Source organism: Ranitomeya imitator, chromosome 5 (genome assembly GCF_032444005.1).
Source record: "Ranitomeya imitator isolate aRanImi1 chromosome 5, aRanImi1.pri, whole genome shotgun sequence".
Taxonomy (NCBI): domain Eukaryota; kingdom Metazoa; phylum Chordata; class Amphibia; order Anura; family Dendrobatidae; genus Ranitomeya; species Ranitomeya imitator.
Genome location: NC_091286.1, coordinates 603,034,033 through 603,052,000, shown reverse-complemented (window position 1 = coordinate 603,052,000; position 17,968 = coordinate 603,034,033). Strand labels below are relative to the sequence as shown.

The 17,968-nt window shown below is 42.6% G+C and overlaps 2 protein-coding genes across 5 annotated transcripts; one reads left to right on the top strand and one right to left on the bottom strand.

The window, feature by feature from the left end:
* Positions 1 to 11,311: 11,311 nt before the first annotated feature.
* Positions 11,312 to 13,097, bottom strand: LOC138637872 (uncharacterized). Its single transcript, XM_069726804.1, has 2 exons — positions 13,040 to 13,097; positions 11,312 to 12,624 (listed from the first exon to the last, which is right to left on the bottom strand). Exons 1-2 carry the CDS (start codon positions 13,095 to 13,097, stop codon positions 11,612 to 11,614), a joined length of 1,071 nt encoding a protein of 356 aa, XP_069582905.1. The 3' UTR covers positions 11,312 to 11,611.
* Positions 13,098 to 14,827: 1,730 nt separating this feature from the next.
* LOC138638586 (uncharacterized) lies at positions 14,828 to 17,551 on the top strand. 4 transcript variants are annotated; one of them, XR_011312522.1, is made up of 6 exons: positions 14,828 to 14,888; positions 15,055 to 15,173; positions 15,976 to 16,099; positions 16,239 to 16,603; positions 16,950 to 17,030; positions 17,238 to 17,551. XR_011312522.1 is itself a non-coding variant. In XM_069727987.1 (3 exons), the coding sequence occupies exons 2-3, from the start codon at positions 15,140 to 15,142 to the stop codon at positions 17,249 to 17,251; spliced, it is 1,047 nt and encodes a 348-aa protein (XP_069584088.1). In that variant the 5' UTR covers positions 14,828 to 14,888; positions 15,055 to 15,139; the 3' UTR covers positions 17,252 to 17,551. The 4 variants fall into 4 exon arrangements, 2 of the variants coding, with proteins under 2 accessions (XP_069584088.1, XP_069584090.1); XR_011312521.1 differs by having other exon boundaries at positions 15,976 to 16,603; XM_069727987.1 differs by lacking the exon at positions 15,976 to 16,099 and having other exon boundaries at positions 16,239 to 17,551.
* The last annotated feature ends 417 nt before the right edge of the window (positions 17,552 to 17,968 follow it).

The window sequence follows — 17,968 nt, the reverse complement described above, 5'->3', positions numbered from 1 at the left end:
GGACAGAAAAATAGCAAACCAGAGAAAAACAAGCAGGAACTTAGCTTCTGCTGGGAAGACAGGTCACAAGAACGATCCAGGAGAGAACTAGACCAATACTGGAACATTGACAGGTGGCATGGAGCAATGATCTAAGTGGAGTTAAATAGAGCAGCCAGCTAACGAATTAACCTCATCACCTATGGAAGGAAACTCAGAAGCCGCAGCTCCACTCACAACCACCAGAGGAAGCCCATGGACAGAACCAGCCGAAGTACCATTCATGACCACAGGAGGGAGCTTGACAACAGAATTCACAACACACCCCGATATATTCATAATGATGGCATATTCATGTACCATCAAAGTTTACTATGGAAAAAACCTTTTGAATAATAAACAATTTATTGAGTATATATACAAAAAATAAAGACATGGTCAAGAGTGCGTAAGCTTTAGATATTGGTCAACAAAAGTACAGTACATTGAAGCACTGGTCACACAGGAAAAGATTTGTATCATACAAAGATATACAATGTATCTTCTTAGTAGGAGTGACAAGACCACACTATTATAGGGCATTGGAGATGAGAAGAATGATCTATTCAGGACCAAATCTCTTCTGTACAGTGTAAGCTCTTATGGTTAGCGGGGTTCTCTCTCTGTCTCCTATAGTGTGTAAGCATTTATGGTCAGCAAGGTCCTCTCTCTCCTGTAGAGTGTAAGCTCTTATGGTCAGCAGGATCCTCTCTCTCCTGTAGAGTGTAAGCTCTTATGGTCAGTGGGGTCCTCTCTCACCTGTAGAGTGTAAGCTCTTATGGTCAGTGAGGTTCTCTCTCTCCTTTAGAGCATTAGCTCTTATGGTCAGCAGGGTCTTCTCCCTCCTGTAGAGTGTAAGCTCTTATGGTCAGCAGGGTCTTCTCCCTCCTGTAGAGTGTAAGCTCTTATGGTCAGCAGGGTCTTCTCCCTCCTGTAGAGTGTAAGCTCTTATGGTCAGCAGGGTCCTCTCTCTCCTGTAGAGTGTAAGCTCTTATGGTCAGCAGGGTCCTCTCTCTCCTGTAGAGTGTAAGCTCTTATGGTCAGTGTGGTCCTCTCTCTCTCTTCTGTAGAGTGTAAGCTCTTATGGTCAGCGGGGTCCACTCTCTCCTATAGAGTGTAAGCTCTTTGGTCAGTAGGATCCGTGCTCTCACTCCCAAATCTCTCTCACCCTCATGTGCATTTTTCATCTTTCGATCCGCACCACACCAGAGAGATTTGTGCAACATTGGTCCACATCGGCAAGTCAGTTATCATCAGAGGCTGCACGGTACCACACCCGAACAGTGCCATTGCAGGGTAGGTTGCCTGCCTCATAATGAATACTTGACTTGCTCTTTAACCTTTTCAGCACTCACGTTATAATCTTTTGTCAGTTCCAAGATTTATAGTATAATCATATGCCAGTTCAAAGTTTTTCTACCTTGTGCAGGAATAATTTATACATAACCACAAAAAAAATGTTTGCGTTAGTGGCTAAAGCAGAGCTTTCAAAGCATACCTACCAAATGGTAATCTTATCATGGTAGCCAGTATTTATTAAAGTATACTAGCGTGACAAACAACTTGATTATTTTTGTTTTGTTTAGCTATTGGATTTATCACACAGAATCCGAAGTTTGTCTGCAGCTTATTGCTTTCCTGTTCTTCCTTTATCCTCTGTATAGTGAGAGCGCTAGTGCTTTCTTTATTAATCTTAGATTTAGTAATTGTTTTGCTCTTGGCAGAGATCTTAAAAACTAGTTTACGCAAAGCAATTTTCATATAATTTCAAAAATAATTACCAAGATTCCTACGAATAATTGCTCTGATAAATTATCCAAATGATCAACCCTACAATTATACCAGTATGATAGTGGAAATCTGAAGGTTCGGTGCTGCGGGGACTAATGCCTTACTGGCTATTTCAAGTACTAAAAAATACTCTGGACTGGGATGTCCCGTGTAAGAACGCGACAATCTTTATCACTAGTACCTGATATCAAGTAATATGTGGAGACTGTGTAATTATGGTTGTTCTCATCATTTTTAGTAAGACCCAACTTCAGCAATGTTGGCTTGATGGAAATTCAATATGCCATGATTATTTATGGTCATATTAAGAGAATTACATGCTAAATGATTGCAAGCAGTTCCAGATGTTCTTTCAACTTTTGTAACCTTCCATTCAATATATTTTATTCATTTAGGCATAAACTCCTAATTCCTTCACATTTTTTTCCTTTATGGTTTTATATGTTTGACATCTGCTCTGCGTCCCAGATGGAATTTAAGTATTCCTCAATAATAATTTAGACTTTCAATAGCATTACGATTTTCAGCTAGGAAAGTCTTTAAAAGTAGATGTGCAGGTGAGACTTCTTATAGAAGAATATGGGTGAAGAAGATGGTAGGAAATTCAGTAGTGGTCTAGTGTTCGCTGTTGGCTTTTGGGTTCTTCAGGTTTGATATTCTCTGATATTTGAAAAAAAAAATACCATCAGCGATCAAGGAGCTTGGAATCCTGCCAATAACCATCTTAAGGGGGTTGTCCGGCCTTAGGCTACAAGTGTACAGTCACTCTATGAGAGGATTCTCCAGTTCCAAGAGCGGATGTATCACATATTTAGGTTCACGAGCCCGTGGCTCTCGGCCTCCCATCCGGAAATTCGGCAAAGCACGCAGTGCTTGAAAAGTGAGGATTTACAAGTCTGCAGTCACACAGAGTGGCTACAGACTTGTAGCTTAAGGCTGGACAACCTCTTTAAGTTCTACCTTTGCTTGTACATAAGGCTACATACTGTAGATTGCAAAGTCATAGTAGATGTTGGCTAAAAAGCATGCAAAGCAAGCACTAAAAAGCTAAAAAAAGAAAAAAAGCCAGTTCACCATTTCCCGCAGAGCACGGAACTTGATCCTGATAAGATGTAGGATAATAGAAAAAACACGATGTTCCAGCTCCAACTTGGTAAAAAATGAAAAACTTTAATGAACAAACATTAAAAGCAAAATGCAAAAAAGCTCCGTACAGACAACACCATGACCCCAGTGAGTAAAGCAACGCGTTTCGACCGTACTGCGGTCTTTGTCAAAGCTTTGGTGTTGTCTGTACGGAGCTTTTTTGCATTTTGATTTTAATGTTTTTTCATTAAAGTTTTTCATTTTTTACAAAGTTGGAGCTGGAACATCATGTTTTTTCTATTACACTAAAAAGCTTGCTGGAAAATATTGGAAGTAGATAATTTTTAATAGTATTTATTCCCCATTTTTAACATTTATGACATATGAATATGATATGCCTTAAGACCTCATAAGTGTGAGTCCCTCACATAGCCGTAGAACAGCATTCTTGTGACCTCTGTTGGCTGAATTATTTTTGTATGTGAATAAAGAGGTTGGTTTTGTTGGAGAATACAACAGCTGCAGGCTTATTCTGGAGATTGTCTTGAGCAGACCACAGATAGCGCTGTGCTAACTGTTAGTTTGTTGATATGTTTTGTTCCTATTTAGACTGTGCTGTTCACCTCTCAGTCTTGTTTTTGTTAGTTTTTCTCCTGTAATCCTCCATGATGTGATCACAAAGATAATAGCTGCTGCATTTCCAAAGTAAAACCGTTTATACTCTCACAAAATTTCTATACTGCTGATTCTGCTGAAAGCGATAATCTGCAATAGGCTGCACCCTCTTCATTCTATGGGAGTGTGCAGCAAATAGCAGTCAGCGTCCCTGAGATATTCTCCAAGGGTTCAGATTACAGAACAACGTATCATTTATTAGAGTCACTTTAGCTTTTTTCTTCCTACTTTACATAGCATAATTTATGTGATTCCTATAAAATATATTGTGTAGACTTTTTGCCTATGGTTATTAAAAGTTGGCCTGTAATTATTTGCTTTTTATTATAATGTTGGTTCCTATTATTTGCCTATTAGTATTTCTTCATATTTTTCCTGATAACAGTTTTACGCCATTGATAAAATAGCAATGATAAAGTATTTATTAGTAAACAGGACGTGGTTTCAGAGTAAAACCCCAGGATATGGCAGTTTTGCTACAGATATTGCATTGTATGAGCCAAATCCATTTCCTGCAGCAGGTAATGAATCCAGATTACACTGAAGCTCCTCATAAAAGAACATCCTGTGCCGAATGTGTTCAGAATCGTCTACTTCAGCAGTAATGCCTGGTGCTGTGGCGTCTGTCGATTTTACTGCTTTCTAAGCTACCACCTGAAATCACTTGTTTTCGGTGGAAGGTGAAGATAGATAGGAATCATTGTAAAACAATGGACTACTGTGCTTATAAGTCACATGGTCAGTGCAAGCCGCTGTGAAGACAAGTTCCAGATTTGGTGTTCTGGATTTAATAGCTTTAATACATTGAATATAAATTTTATATAGTTTTATAATACATATTATTATGAGCACACTGAGTTTCCCACTGTCCATAAATTTACAGTCTATTCAAAAAAACTGGGTGTTATCTTTTTCTGCCATTCATTGAATCCGACGGAAAAAAATAGTGCCCTTGATTACTGATTCTGTGGCAACTGTAAAGAAGCTCTGTCAGTGGTTGCCTGGCAGCTCTAAAATGGCTACCACGAATAGGCTGGGCTCAACCTACTCCATTTCCCAGGGTCCAGGGTTGCCCTGACCTTCACCCTTTAACACCTATAGAAGGATCTGGACTTACATAGAAGTCCCTTAGCAAGGGCCACAGAGTCAACCGCTGTTCGGTAGCGCAAGCTGGCAAGCAGGATAGTCAGATAGCCGGGTCAAAACCAAGAGGGTCGAGAAGGTACAAAATTATGAAACAATCAAGCCAAGGTCAAAACAGGAAAACACATACTCCAAACAGGAGAATACGACACAGACCAAACCAGGGAAGCACTAAGCTTTAATGTGGTGCTTTCCGATAGGTTGAAACAAGGAACAGATAACATCAGTGGAATAGCACAAACACTCATACTGCTGAATGGATGACCCTGCAAGTCCCAGCCACCCCAAGTTTAGTTGGTGGACATAGTCTGCATCATCCAGAGCTTCTGGTTTCGATATCTCTTCTATCAACAGCGCCACCTACAGAGTGAACACGGTGGTATCAGGCGACAGAAGCAGACGTCGCAGGAGCAGGTACTGGGGAGGATGTGACAGCAATCGTTTGGCACCCTATGATTGAGTTGTGGACGTGCCGATCGGGTGACTGAAGGAGCTATCTTCTTCTGTCAAACTAAACATCCAGAACACGTGGCCGAAGCTCAGCTAGTCCAGTGCCCGAACAATCAAGGCGATGTAACTGTGAGTCCTGATGCAGTAAAGCGATACCACAACAAAGATGAAACCTTACATGGTGCCTATTTAAAGAGAATATGTAAGAATATTTTTGCCATGTAATCTGAGGATAGAATTAATGATGTAGGGGTTAAAACACAGAATTCAGCAATGTGTCACATATCAGGCTGTGTGCTGTTGTTTACTTACACTCAAGGTTTTACCACTAGGATATTATCATTGATGTGACTAGCTGGCACGTGGGCACTCATCCGACTTCGCCCCCTCCTGTAATAAGCACTCACTGTCTATAGAGTATGTACACAGAGAGCCTGGTGTGGGCGGAATTATCTGTAGTGTGGACGGGGTTAGCTGTAGTGTGGGCGGGGTTAGCTCTCAGCTCTGCTGTATTGCTAAATCTAAGAACTCTGATAGTGTTAGAACAGATGCACCCAGCAAACTAAGTGATACATCATTGGATTCAGGTTCTCTTTCTCTACATCAGGCTGCTCTCAGATGAGGCAGCAAAAACCTGCTGACAGATTCCTTTTAAAGGAGTGTGCTATTTAATGTGCAGACATTGAAGACAAGGTCATTGTAGAAGAGCGTCTCCTCCTAGGAACTGCATTACTTGGGGGGTTTTAGCCTTTAATCAGACATTAAATGGAACTTTTCATGTTCTACATCTAGTCCAATCTGTGGGCAGCATAATATTGACCATTGGCATATATATTTTTGGGAAAATATTCAGTATAGCTAATTTTTCCATCTTATTATTTCGGGTTCAGGAGATCAGAGAGTTTTGCTAATCAGAGATTGACGGCAAAATTACACAATAAATCACTTAAAAGACCACCCACTGGACTGCTAAGGCCATAATGAACAGGTATATGAATTAGTAAAATACAAATTAGGACATCAGTGATTTTTCTTGTATGCAAAAAATCAGACCGACATTCTTCAATGGTTTTCAGTGTTTCAGTTTTATTGACAGTGTTTTGCGCACTTGTATTGCGCTAGACTGCGTCCACTAGTCGGATTCTGGCCCCAAGTATGGATATTGCGCACCTGCAGTCATGTGACCGACAATCCTGGTGCTGACACTGGTGAATTCCCGCAGTGCACAGTGCATGTACTGGGAGAATTCATAAGTCTGCAGTCACACACTAGGACCACTAGGTCTGCAAAAAGAACACGGACATGGTGAATAGCACTATAGGCTATTATTGGGGCTTCTTGTCATAAAACAACATGTGAATACAGGATGTCTGAATGAGACCTTTGTGTTCATTCAGAATATAGAGTCATATGTGTGTCCTATCCATGTTAAAATCAGATGTCAAAAGGACTTTTTGAGCCCTTTAGGCTCCAAGGCCCAGATGTGCGATGACAACCCCTGCACCTATTGTAGTAATACCCCTGATTTAAAATAATAACCTTTTATTTTATAACCCAAAATAAAAAACACTTAGAAACAAAACCACAATGAATGAATTAATTACTAATCAATAATGAATATATTAATTACTACATTTGCAATTCATGTGATATATACAGGAGATAAAGCGCAATGCTGAAATTCCTAAATAATGTGCATCATGTACCTTGTTAAAGGGATTATCCAGGACTATTTAATTTTTTCTATGCATGCACCTGTCTGTTATGCAAGGCACCAATCTCTACTGCTTCAGAGTAGCCAAGTCCTGCTCCTGCTGACAATTCAGCGGCTTATGCTAATGTCCCGTCGACAGAGTAGGACTTCTCTTCCCTTAAGTTGAAGGGCGTGACTGCCAATGTCATACTAATTGACCTCCGGTTCCCCGCTGCCTAACTGCGGAGAGCAGGCTGTCAATGAGCATGATGTCAGCAGTGACGCCCCATCAGCAGAGCAGAATGGAAGAAAAGAGTTGCTCAATTGATGTGGAGCAGCTGAATCACTGGCAAGAGTGGTGGCTGGGTAGAACAAGCAGGTAGTTGCCTCTTTTAGAAACCACCTGCTGATCAGTTTTTAGGTCCATAGTAAAAAAAAAAAAAAGGCGTGGGCAACCCCTTTAAATATGACAGGTTCCCATTAAGATGCGGCTGTACTGCATCCAGGTGAAACCAGCCTTCCTATTTATGAAGATATTTAGTAAAACACTCTCTGCTACTAGCAAAACCCCCATTATATGATGGAAGCATAGTAATGGATTGGTTTTGGCATCTCTCGCAGCAATTTTTTTTAGAAATCTACATTTTAACCATCAGCAGTGCAGTATTTAGTGGATTCCCCATTGGTCATGTTTTCTACAAGCCTAGTCAATATTGTCTGATTCCGGGCCAGCCAGGAAGACGACTTGTTTATACGAAAGCGGCCAGAGAATTTCAGGCTGAACATTAAATTGAAACAGATGTAAACAGTAACCGGGATCTTCTGATAAGGTCTAAAAGTCAAACAGCGGATTATAAATGAAGGACACGTGAAATGGCCATGTCAGGCCTCATTGTGTCAGCACTCACATACTTGGCCGCTTCCTCGGCATTAACCTTCGTGCACACATCCTCCCAATACTCAGAAAGAAAAGTGTAAAATCATGGAGTAATGTAAAACATGTAGAAAGTGGGAACGTGTCGTCTAAGATGACCGTGTGTGGTACAGAGGCGTAGGACAGTTTCATTATACGTCAAATTTTATAAATCAGAATCCGCCACCTATAAAAACATTATTGGGAACTAAAAATTTAAAAAAATAAATAAAAACTTACCTGCTAAATTGGCTGGTCGCAGATGGTTTTAACTTGTGGTTTCTGCACTTTTTTTATCTTTTTTGCTCCAAATTTAGCAAATGGGTGATCTCGATTCTTGACTTTTGTGTAAAGTTCAAAATTTTCTTTTTTTCTGCCTGCAATCTTTTTTTGTAACTTTTAGTTCATGCTTTTGCTTGATGCCTCAAAAAAACGCAACCCTGGCTTCAAATTTTGTGTCTTTTCAAGAAGTCACATTTGATGAATCAGTCTAAAACATCTAGTAACGACATACAGATGTAAAAAATCAGAAAACAAAATGATCAACAATAGATAAAACAGGCGTAAATCGTTTGATGAATTTGTTAGTAATCATTGTCACTAATTGAGATGAATTAAAGACAAAATAACTGGTGGCAATGCCATGATGAACTGGGTCCAATGAGGTTTCTTATGACAGAACATTTTGAAAGTGGCCTAAATTACTAGACCATGGGGGCTTCTAACACGTCGATCTCCACTAATTGTGTTTTATCGGCCTTTCTCAGAATATGCAAGTTCTCACAGTGATGGTGGGTATGTACTAAGCTCGTACCTCATCACCTCCTCTAGATCTAGTTGTCCTGTCTTAGAGACTACAAGAAATCCCTGAAACAGTAAGCCCGGATCAATGTTTTTGCCCTGTGCATCTGATGTTTACTCAAGGTCTTTTACTTTGTCGGTCCTCTTAAAACAATACAAATACATTTTGTCCTTCCCACTGACTCGTACTCGTTCACATTGACGTCCTCCTTTGCCACAATATCACTGATGACATTTTTCAGTGAGGGGTCAGCTGAGAAAGGTGAACATGGTGATGCAGCGCCCCAGAGACCTGGTCGTTGCAGTATGGCACTCTGCCGCTAAGGGGAGTAGCGGTACGTCTGATGGCACTAAGGAGTTCTCCTGACCAGGTATCACCAGAACACATTACACTTTACACTCCGGCCACTAGGGGGAGAAAAAGGCTTTATTTATTGGGCCACTCCTCACACTGGTAAAACTAGGGGCTGGGGAGGAAGTTAGTGAGAAGCTGACTGGGTTGGATTCAGGCAACATCCCGTGGCAGGGGGTGTTGCAGGGAGAAGGCACAGGGGGGCCCCTGTCAGGCGTGGGAACCTGGCAGGTGCCTAGCGAACAGAACGTAACGGAACCGCGCCTGCACACCCTGCGGCGGTATCCTAAGAAAGAGACATGAAGGGAAGGATATTGTGGAACCGTGTAAACGAGATCAAGCACAAAGGAGAGCCAGTAAGAGTCGTGCTGAGAGAGAGAGAGGCAACATCTTACTGAGGCGCGTAGTCAGTGGCCGGAACACCGTAGAAGTAACTGACTTCAGGCCTTACTTCAAACTCCGCTGGACACTTAGTCATAGGTTGGCTGTCTACCTTCCTACACCTACGAAGACATAGGGGGCAACATTGGGAGAGGGGCGTCTCTAGGGTCCCGGAAGACCTCCAAGCCTTCCCGTCATACGGGTGCGTCCTAGCCATAACATACCTGGGGGACGTTAGAAACTAGTAACATCTGGAACCAAAGAACGAGAGAGAGAGAGCTGTAGAGAACGAACAAACGAGAGCAGCAGTTGTGAGGACTATTCTGAATGCTCAGCAGGATAGGACTACAACACACAGGCGCTATTGGTAGGCAACGATTTCCATCTGTGAAGGAAACTCTGGATGTGCCCATCGGACCGGCCGGTCTCTGAGAGCCCTGTTAAACGTACTCTGGATTGAGGATCCTGAAGCCTTTAGTAAAGAGGTAAAGAGACTGCAACCTTGTGTCCTCATTATTGACTGTACCTCACACCATCACCATCCACCTTAAAGGGAAGCCCTGGGGACATACTTCACCTGTGGGAAGGTATACCATCCAGCTGCCATTCCATCACCCCAGCGGACCCCACAGCAGCGTCGGTCACCCTGACCGAACACCACAGGTGGCGTCACGAACCCCTGACAGACTGTTCCACTACTTTCATTGGACGCCCCTTAGCAGGGTCGCGGACCAGGTCTAGCCACCGTGACAGCCTCAGAACCGAACCAGAGAGGCCCGGTACCGAAACGCGTGGCACTGTGTCTGGGGGCGCTCCAGTGACAACTTTGCAAACATTTTTTTAATGCTTATGCAGCACCCCAGAGATCTGGTCATTGCAGTATGACACTCTGACAAAAGCACAAGAAACAAGAGCCATCAAAATATCTGCACACCACCAAAGTTATGATAAAAATAATATAAGCTTTATTGGGAACATAATTAAAAACATCTAAAATCACACATAACCTCCGTGCAGATGCCCCTGTGAACACTGTATGCCAAAATATACATAGATATATAAACGTATGAAATCTTACAGACGTGTCCCTGCCCTCTGCACTTAATATTATTAATGTAACTATATATAGTCAAAATTTGGAATGAACACGCTGTATACAACCATATAACAACAATTATGCACACAGTCAAGTATAATACAAGCCACACAGCATGCAAATAGCATGCAACACCTCACCACAATATGCAGCTTCCAGCAAAAAACCCCTATGGACCCAGAGGAGCAGATAAAATAAACTGCCCTAGATATCCAGAGAAAGGGACAGGGGAGGATGTCCAAATATATACCCTGAAACACCCTGCATAGTCTGATCCTAGGAGTGGTCAAAAGGTGAAAATAGTGCTGGAGAAAGCACCATAGGATAAATCCTGCTGCAGGAGGCTGTGAGGCTGAATAGTCACAGGGCAAATGCGACCGGAGGAGAAGCCCAACGCGTGTCGCTGTTCTAGGACAGCTTCGTCAGGGGAAGTAGTGCAAATACCCCCAATAGCGCTTAAATACCTTATAATCAATTGTGTGGTCAGGTCAGGTGTGGCTGGCAGAGCATGGGGGCCGGAAAACCGGAAGTGACTCACCAGGAAGAAGGGAAAATGAAAGTGTCCTGAATAACACACTGAGCATGTGCAAATGGAAGGTCAAAACAGCAGAATGGATACAGGCAAAAAGCCTGAAGAAACGTAAGTGTTTATGACAGCGCAGCTCCCGGGAGCAGATGTGGTGACAGTCCTGCAATGCATGACTGTCAGCACATCTATGGGCACAAGAGAGGAAGCATACTTGTACAGTCCATAGAGAGAGGCAGCAAGTACACAGCAAGGAAGAAAAAGCAGAACCAATCCTATAAGATTAATATAGAACCAGAAGATTAAATCCTGAAATTTTTTTTTTTTTTTTTTTTTTTTTTTTATGATTATGTACATATATATAAAACTTCCATGATATGATATTACACAGGATTACAGGCGGATACTTCAATTGTCCTGTTATGTAGTATATGGTCCAATGGGGAAGGAGAAGAATTAGATCCCTCTCCCCTCCCCCCATATAATGTTCCATTTAGGTCCAGAGTCTTTTCCTCTTCTCCGAAGTTTTGTAAATGAAAAAACATAAATTCTTCTCCAGACCTCCATATCACAACCAGAGGGAGTCGATGCCACTCAATATGCTGTTCGGGAAATGCATAACTCTATTCCAAACGTCCACCACGTTCACCACGTCCACCACGAAATCCTGAAGAAGAATAGCCGAGTTATCCCAAAAAACCTGTAAAAAGGAGGTCCTCGTTAATTCCATGGGGCGCCATAGAGTGGAGCTGGTAGATCCAACGGGATTCTACCTGTAGCAATTTCTTATGCAATGTGCCACCCCTATCGGAGGTCCTCAGATGTTCCAAACCAATGACTCTAGTATTGGTATAACTCCCAGCATGATGAGTCAAGTAATGAGCCGCCACCGTAGTAAGGGTCTTACCTTTGCGTCTATCAGCCACCGCTGTATTGATCGTGGAAAAATGTCCCTGAATCCTCCGGCGCAGCTCCTGTGTGGTCTGGCCTACATAGACACGAGGGCAAGTACATATGATGGCATAGATAACATTAGATGTTTTGCAATTAATGTAGGACTTTAATCTATGTGGCGTCTGATCTGTTGGGTTAATAAAGGAATCTCGCGTGGGGTGCATATATGTACATACCGTGCAATTCCCGCACGGAAAAGAACCTTTCAGGACAATACCACGATTCAATTTATGAGTGGGCCTAGAATAATGGCTCCTCGTAAGTATGTCCCTAAAATTGGGAGCCCTTTTTGCGGTCACTAAGGGTCGTGGGCTGATCACCTGCGCTGTTTGCGTGTCAGCAGTCAGGATTCTCCAGTGATTGTTCAGGATGTCCCTTACCTGGTTCCACTGAGTATGGTATCCGGTAATGAAGCGCACAAATTTGTCCGTTTCCTTCTTTGTAGGGACCAGTAAGGTGTCCTGTGTCTGTATTTTTGCTCTCTGATAGGCCCGAGAGATACATTTCTTGGGGTAATTCCTCCTCCTAAATCTCTCCGTAAGATCATGGGCTTCCCTACGAAAATCCTCGTCATCGGTACAATTTCGTCGTGCCCTGAGGAATTGTCCCCTCGGAATGCCATCCCTCGTATGTTTTGGATGGAAGCTACGATACTCCAACAGACTATTAACCGCTGTGGGCTTGCGATAGAGACAAGTAGATAATTTGCCATTCTGACATTTAACCTCAAGATCCAGAAATTGCACTGCAACAGAAGAAAACTGGTGAGTCAAAAACCTAAATGGAACATTATATGGGGGGAGGGGAGAGGGATCTAATTCTTCTCCTTCCCCATTGGACCATATACTACATAACAGGACAATTGAAGTATCCGCCTGTAATCCTGTGTAATATCATATCATGGAAGTTTTATATATATGTACATAATCATAAAAATAAAAAAAAAAAAAAAAAAAAAATTTCAGGATTTAATCTTCTGGTTCTATATTAATCTTATAGGATTGGTTCTGCTTTTTCTTCCTTGCTGTGTACTTGCTGCCTCTCTCTATGGACTGTACAAGTATGCTTCCTCTCTTGTGCCCATAGATGTGCTGACAGTCATGCATTGCAGGACTGTCACCACATCTGCTCCCGGGAGCTGCGCTGTCATAAACACTTACGTTTCTTCAGGCTTTTTGCCTGTATCCATTCTGCTGTTTTGACCTTCCATTTGCACATGCTCAGTGTGTTATTCAGGACACTTTCATTTTCCCTTCTTCCTGGTGAGTCACTTCCGGTTTTCCGGCCCCCATGCTCTGCCAGCCACACCTGACCTGACCACACAATTGATTATAAGGTATTTAAGCGCTATTGGGGGTATTTGCACTACTTCCCCTGACGAAGCTGTCCTAGAACAGCGACACGCGTTGGGCTTCTCCTCCGGTCGCATTTGCCCTGTGACTATTCAGCCTCACAGCCTCCTGCAGCAGGATTTATCCTATGGTGCTTTCTCCAGCACTATTTTCACCTTTTGACCACTCCTAGGATCAGACTATGCAGGGTGTTTCAGGGTATATATTTGGACATCCTCCCCTGTCCCTTTCTCTGGATATCTAGGGCAGTTTATTTTATCTGCTCCTCTGGGTCCATAGGGGTTTTTTGCTGGAAGCTGCATATTGGGGTGGGGTGTTGCATGCTATTTGCATGCTGTGTGGCTTGTATTATACTTGACTGTGTGCATATTTGTTGTTATATGGTTGTATACAGCGTGTTCATTCCAAATTTTGACTATATATAGTTACATTAATAATATTAAGTGCAGAGGGCAGGGACACGTCTGTAAGATTTCATACGTTTATATATCTATGTATATTTTGGCATACAGTGTTCACAGGGGCATCTGCACGGAGGTTATGTGTGATTTTAGATGTTTTTAATTATGTTCCCAATAAAGCTTATATTATTTTTATCATAACTTTGGTGGTGTGCAGATATTTTGATGGCTCTTGTTTCTTGTGCTTTTGTCAGTTTGCATTATTAGCCATCAGTCTTGCACCCCCTCTATATATCTGCATATTGCAGTGGTGCGTCAGCTATCCCATATGTTACAGGTTTTTTTAAACACCCAGTGGTGTTTTTTCTTTTGCTTGGCAGCACACGGCTTACTGTAGCCTATTTCCTCATATTTGTGAGGATCTATTGATATAAAATATATATTGTGTGGTTATTTGGTCCCTTGTGGGTGGTATGGATTGGGAGGCGAGGGAAGCGGCGTGGAAGGCCTCAGCCTCTGCGGCATTTGTGGACACTATTGGTAACTGTCCAGATTCTCATTTTGCGCGTTTATCTGTGGATCTTATGGCAGCACAAAAACATGGAATTAGATTATTATGGAACATTCGGTGTTTGGAGGAATACTTGAAATTGAATTTAGTACCTAGAGGTTTGAGGATACCTATTTTTCCAGCATGGGAACCCTCGGTGACTTTTCGCACTACATGGGAGGAGGGGTTACTCCGCTGTTCACAAATTCTAATCAACATGCTTATTGCACATGATAGGGAACTCTTGGTGCAGGTAAAGACAGAAATCAGGGATTTGGAAAATGGCCTCAGTAAATTTGATGAGGTCTCACAAATCCAGCCCTTTAAAATCAAACTTAAAGAGGGATTGGACAAGTATGACAAGGAGATTATGGATAAAAAAAGAGCAAAATTTTTGAGGGATAAATTGGACTTCGATCAACATATGGCCTATAAGTGGGGACATCAAGGCAATCAACGTCGAGGTATTAAAACCAGACAAGGTCCAACAAATTCCTCCCGTAACATCACAACCACTGAGGGTCCGTCTTCGAGTGATTTTTTGTCCTCGGCGGAAAGCGACACAGAACCAGGACCAGGACTAGGCGTGGGCATAGGAGACATAGACCTAACCACTCGGATCACCAGGAACAGGAGATACAGACCTCCATATCACAACAAACGGATGAAACAACGCAAGTGATCCCGTCATCAACCAACAGTGATGGTGAGTCTGATGTTCGGGTTAAACATGATTCATTGCAGATTGTCAACTTGTCTCAACACCAACTAACACCTATTGAAACTGCAGTATTAAGCAGGGGTCTGACTTTCTCGCCGGCACAACGGGCTGATAATTTCACTTTGATCAAGGATCTTTTCTTATTCTGTAGGAAAATCGTCCTCCAGGTTTTGCACATACAACCACAGGCGATTTCCTCTCTTGATCAGACTGAACATGGAGTTTTTCAAGATCTGATGGAGCTCCTACAAGAGGGTGAATCTAACACAGGTAGGCGTAATTTTCCTCACAAGAACAAATCCACTGTGTGTCCACCCCTGTCCACTATACCAGCTGTCAAAATCTTCTTCGAGATGGTCAAACAAGATATTGAAGCACTCCCCCCTAGGATAGGCCTCATGCCTAATTTGACTACTCAGGAACGACGGGCTCTATCTGACCTACGGTCAAATAAAGAATTCTTGATCAGGGAGGCGGACAAGGGGGGTAATGTTGTCCTGTGGCCCCATAGCTTGTATCTCGAGGAAGCAAGTAGACAACTTGGTAACCAGCATTTTTATCGAAGACTCCCCTCCAATCCTACGGGGGTTTTCTCTACGAAATTGAGAGCTCTCTTGGATAGGGCTTTTGAACTGGGGGTTATCAGTGTTCAGGAACGGGACTTTATTTGGGTAGAGGAACCAACTACATCTACGTTCTATATGCTACCCAAGGTTCACAAAGATTTGAGTAAACCCCCAGGCCGACCTATCGTGTCTAGTATTGGGAGTCTGTGTGAGAAGGCGTGTATTTACCTTGATTTTTTTCTACAGCCATTTGTGCTTAAATTGCCTTCTCACATTAGGGACTCCTCACACTTTATCAGCATATACAAAGGGTTGGATTTATCATCAGGGGAGATTATGGTTACCTGTGACGTGGAATCCCTTTATTCGAATATTAGTCACGATGATGGCCTACAGGCAATCATGTTTTTCCTCGATCAACAAACCAATTCTGACAGAATGCATGACTCCTTCATTATTGATTTATTAGATTTTGTTTTGAGACACAATTTTTTCTTATTTGACAGAACCTTCTATATTCAAACATCAGGCGTGGCAATGGGAGCGCGCTGCGCCCCAGCTTTTGCAAACCTTTTTTTAGGGTGGTGGGAGCACACTGTCGTCTATGTCTCTAATTTCTTCATCAATAAGGTACGGCATTGGTCGCGATTCATAGACGACATTTTCTTTATTTGGTCAGGCTCTATTGAGGAATGTCTGGAATTTCTGGACGTCCTCAACCATAATCCTTTTAATATTTTTTTGACTCACCAGTTTTCTTCTGTTGCAGTGCAATTTCTGGATCTTGAGGTTAAATGTCAGAATGGCAAATTATCTACTTGTCTCTATCGCAAGCCCACAGCGGTTAATAGTCTGTTGGAGTATCGTAGCTTCCATCCAAAACATACGAGGGATGGCATTCCGAGGGGACAATTCCTCAGGGCACGACGAAATTGTACCGATGACGAGGATTTTCGTAGGGAAGCCCATGATCTTACGGAGAGATTTAGGAGGAGGAATTACCCCAAGAAATGTATCTCTCGGGCCTATCAGAGAGCAAAAATACAGACACAGGACACCTTACTGGTCCCTACAAAGAAGGAAACGGACAAATTTGTGCGCTTCATTACCGGATACCATACTCAGTGGAACCAGGTAAGGGACATCCTGAACAATCACTGGAGAATCCTGACTGCTGACACGCAAACAGCGCAGGTGATCAGCCCACGACCCTTAGTGACCGCAAAAAGGGCTCCCAATTTTAGGGACATACTTACGAGGAGCCATTATTCTAGGCCCACTCATAAATTGAATCGTGGTATTGTCCTGAAAGGTTCTTTTCCGTGCGGGAATTGTACGGTATGTACATATATGCACCCCACGCGAGATTCCTTTATTAACCCAACAGATCAGACGCCACATAGATTAAAGTCCTACATTAATTGCAAAACATCTAATGTTATCTATGCCATCATATGTACTTGCCCTCGTGTCTATGTAGGCCAGACCACACAGGAGCTGCGCCGGAGGATTCAGGGACATTTTTCCACGATCAATACAGCGGTGGCTGATAGACGCAAAGGTAAGACCCTTACTACGGTGGCGGCTCATTACTTGACTCATCATGCTGGGAGTTATACCAATACTAGAGTCATTGGTTTGGAACATCTGAGGACCTCCGATAGGGGTGGCACATTGCATAAGAAATTGCTACAGGTAGAATCCCGTTGGATCTACCAGCTCCACTCTATGGCGCCCCATGGAATTAACGAGGACCTCCTTTTTACAGGTTTTTTGGGATAACTCGGCTATTCTTCTTCAGGATTTCGTGGTGGACGTGGTGAACGTGGTGGACGTTTGGAATAGAGTTATGCATTTCCCGAACAGCATATTGAGTGGCATCGACTCCCTCTGGTTGTGATATGGAGGTCTGGAGAAGAATTTATGTTTTTTCATTTACAAAACTTCGGAGAAGAGGAAAAGACTCTGGACCTAAATGGAACATTATATGGGGGGAGGGGAGAGGGATCTAATTCTTCTCCTTCCCCATTGGACCATATACTACATAACAGGACAATTGAAGTATCCGCCTGTAATCCTGTGTAATATCATATCATGGAAGTTTTATATATATGTACATAATCATAAAAAAAAAAAAAAAATTTCAGGATTTAATCTTCTGGTTCTATATTAATCTTATAGGATTGGTTCTGCTTTTTCTTCCTTGCTGTGTACTTGCTGCCTCTCTCTATGGACTGTACAAGTATGCTTCCTCTCTTGTGCCCATAGATGTGCTGACAGTCATGCATTGCAGGACTGTCACCACATCTGCTCCCGGGAGCTGCGCTGTCATAAACACTTACGTTTCTTCAGGCTTTTTGCCTGTATCCATTCTGCTGTTTTGACCTTCCATTTGCACATGCTCAGTGTGTTATTCAGGACACTTTCATTTTCCCTTCTTCCTGGTGAGTCACTTCCGGTTTTCCGGCCCCCATGCTCTGCCAGCCACACCTGACCTGA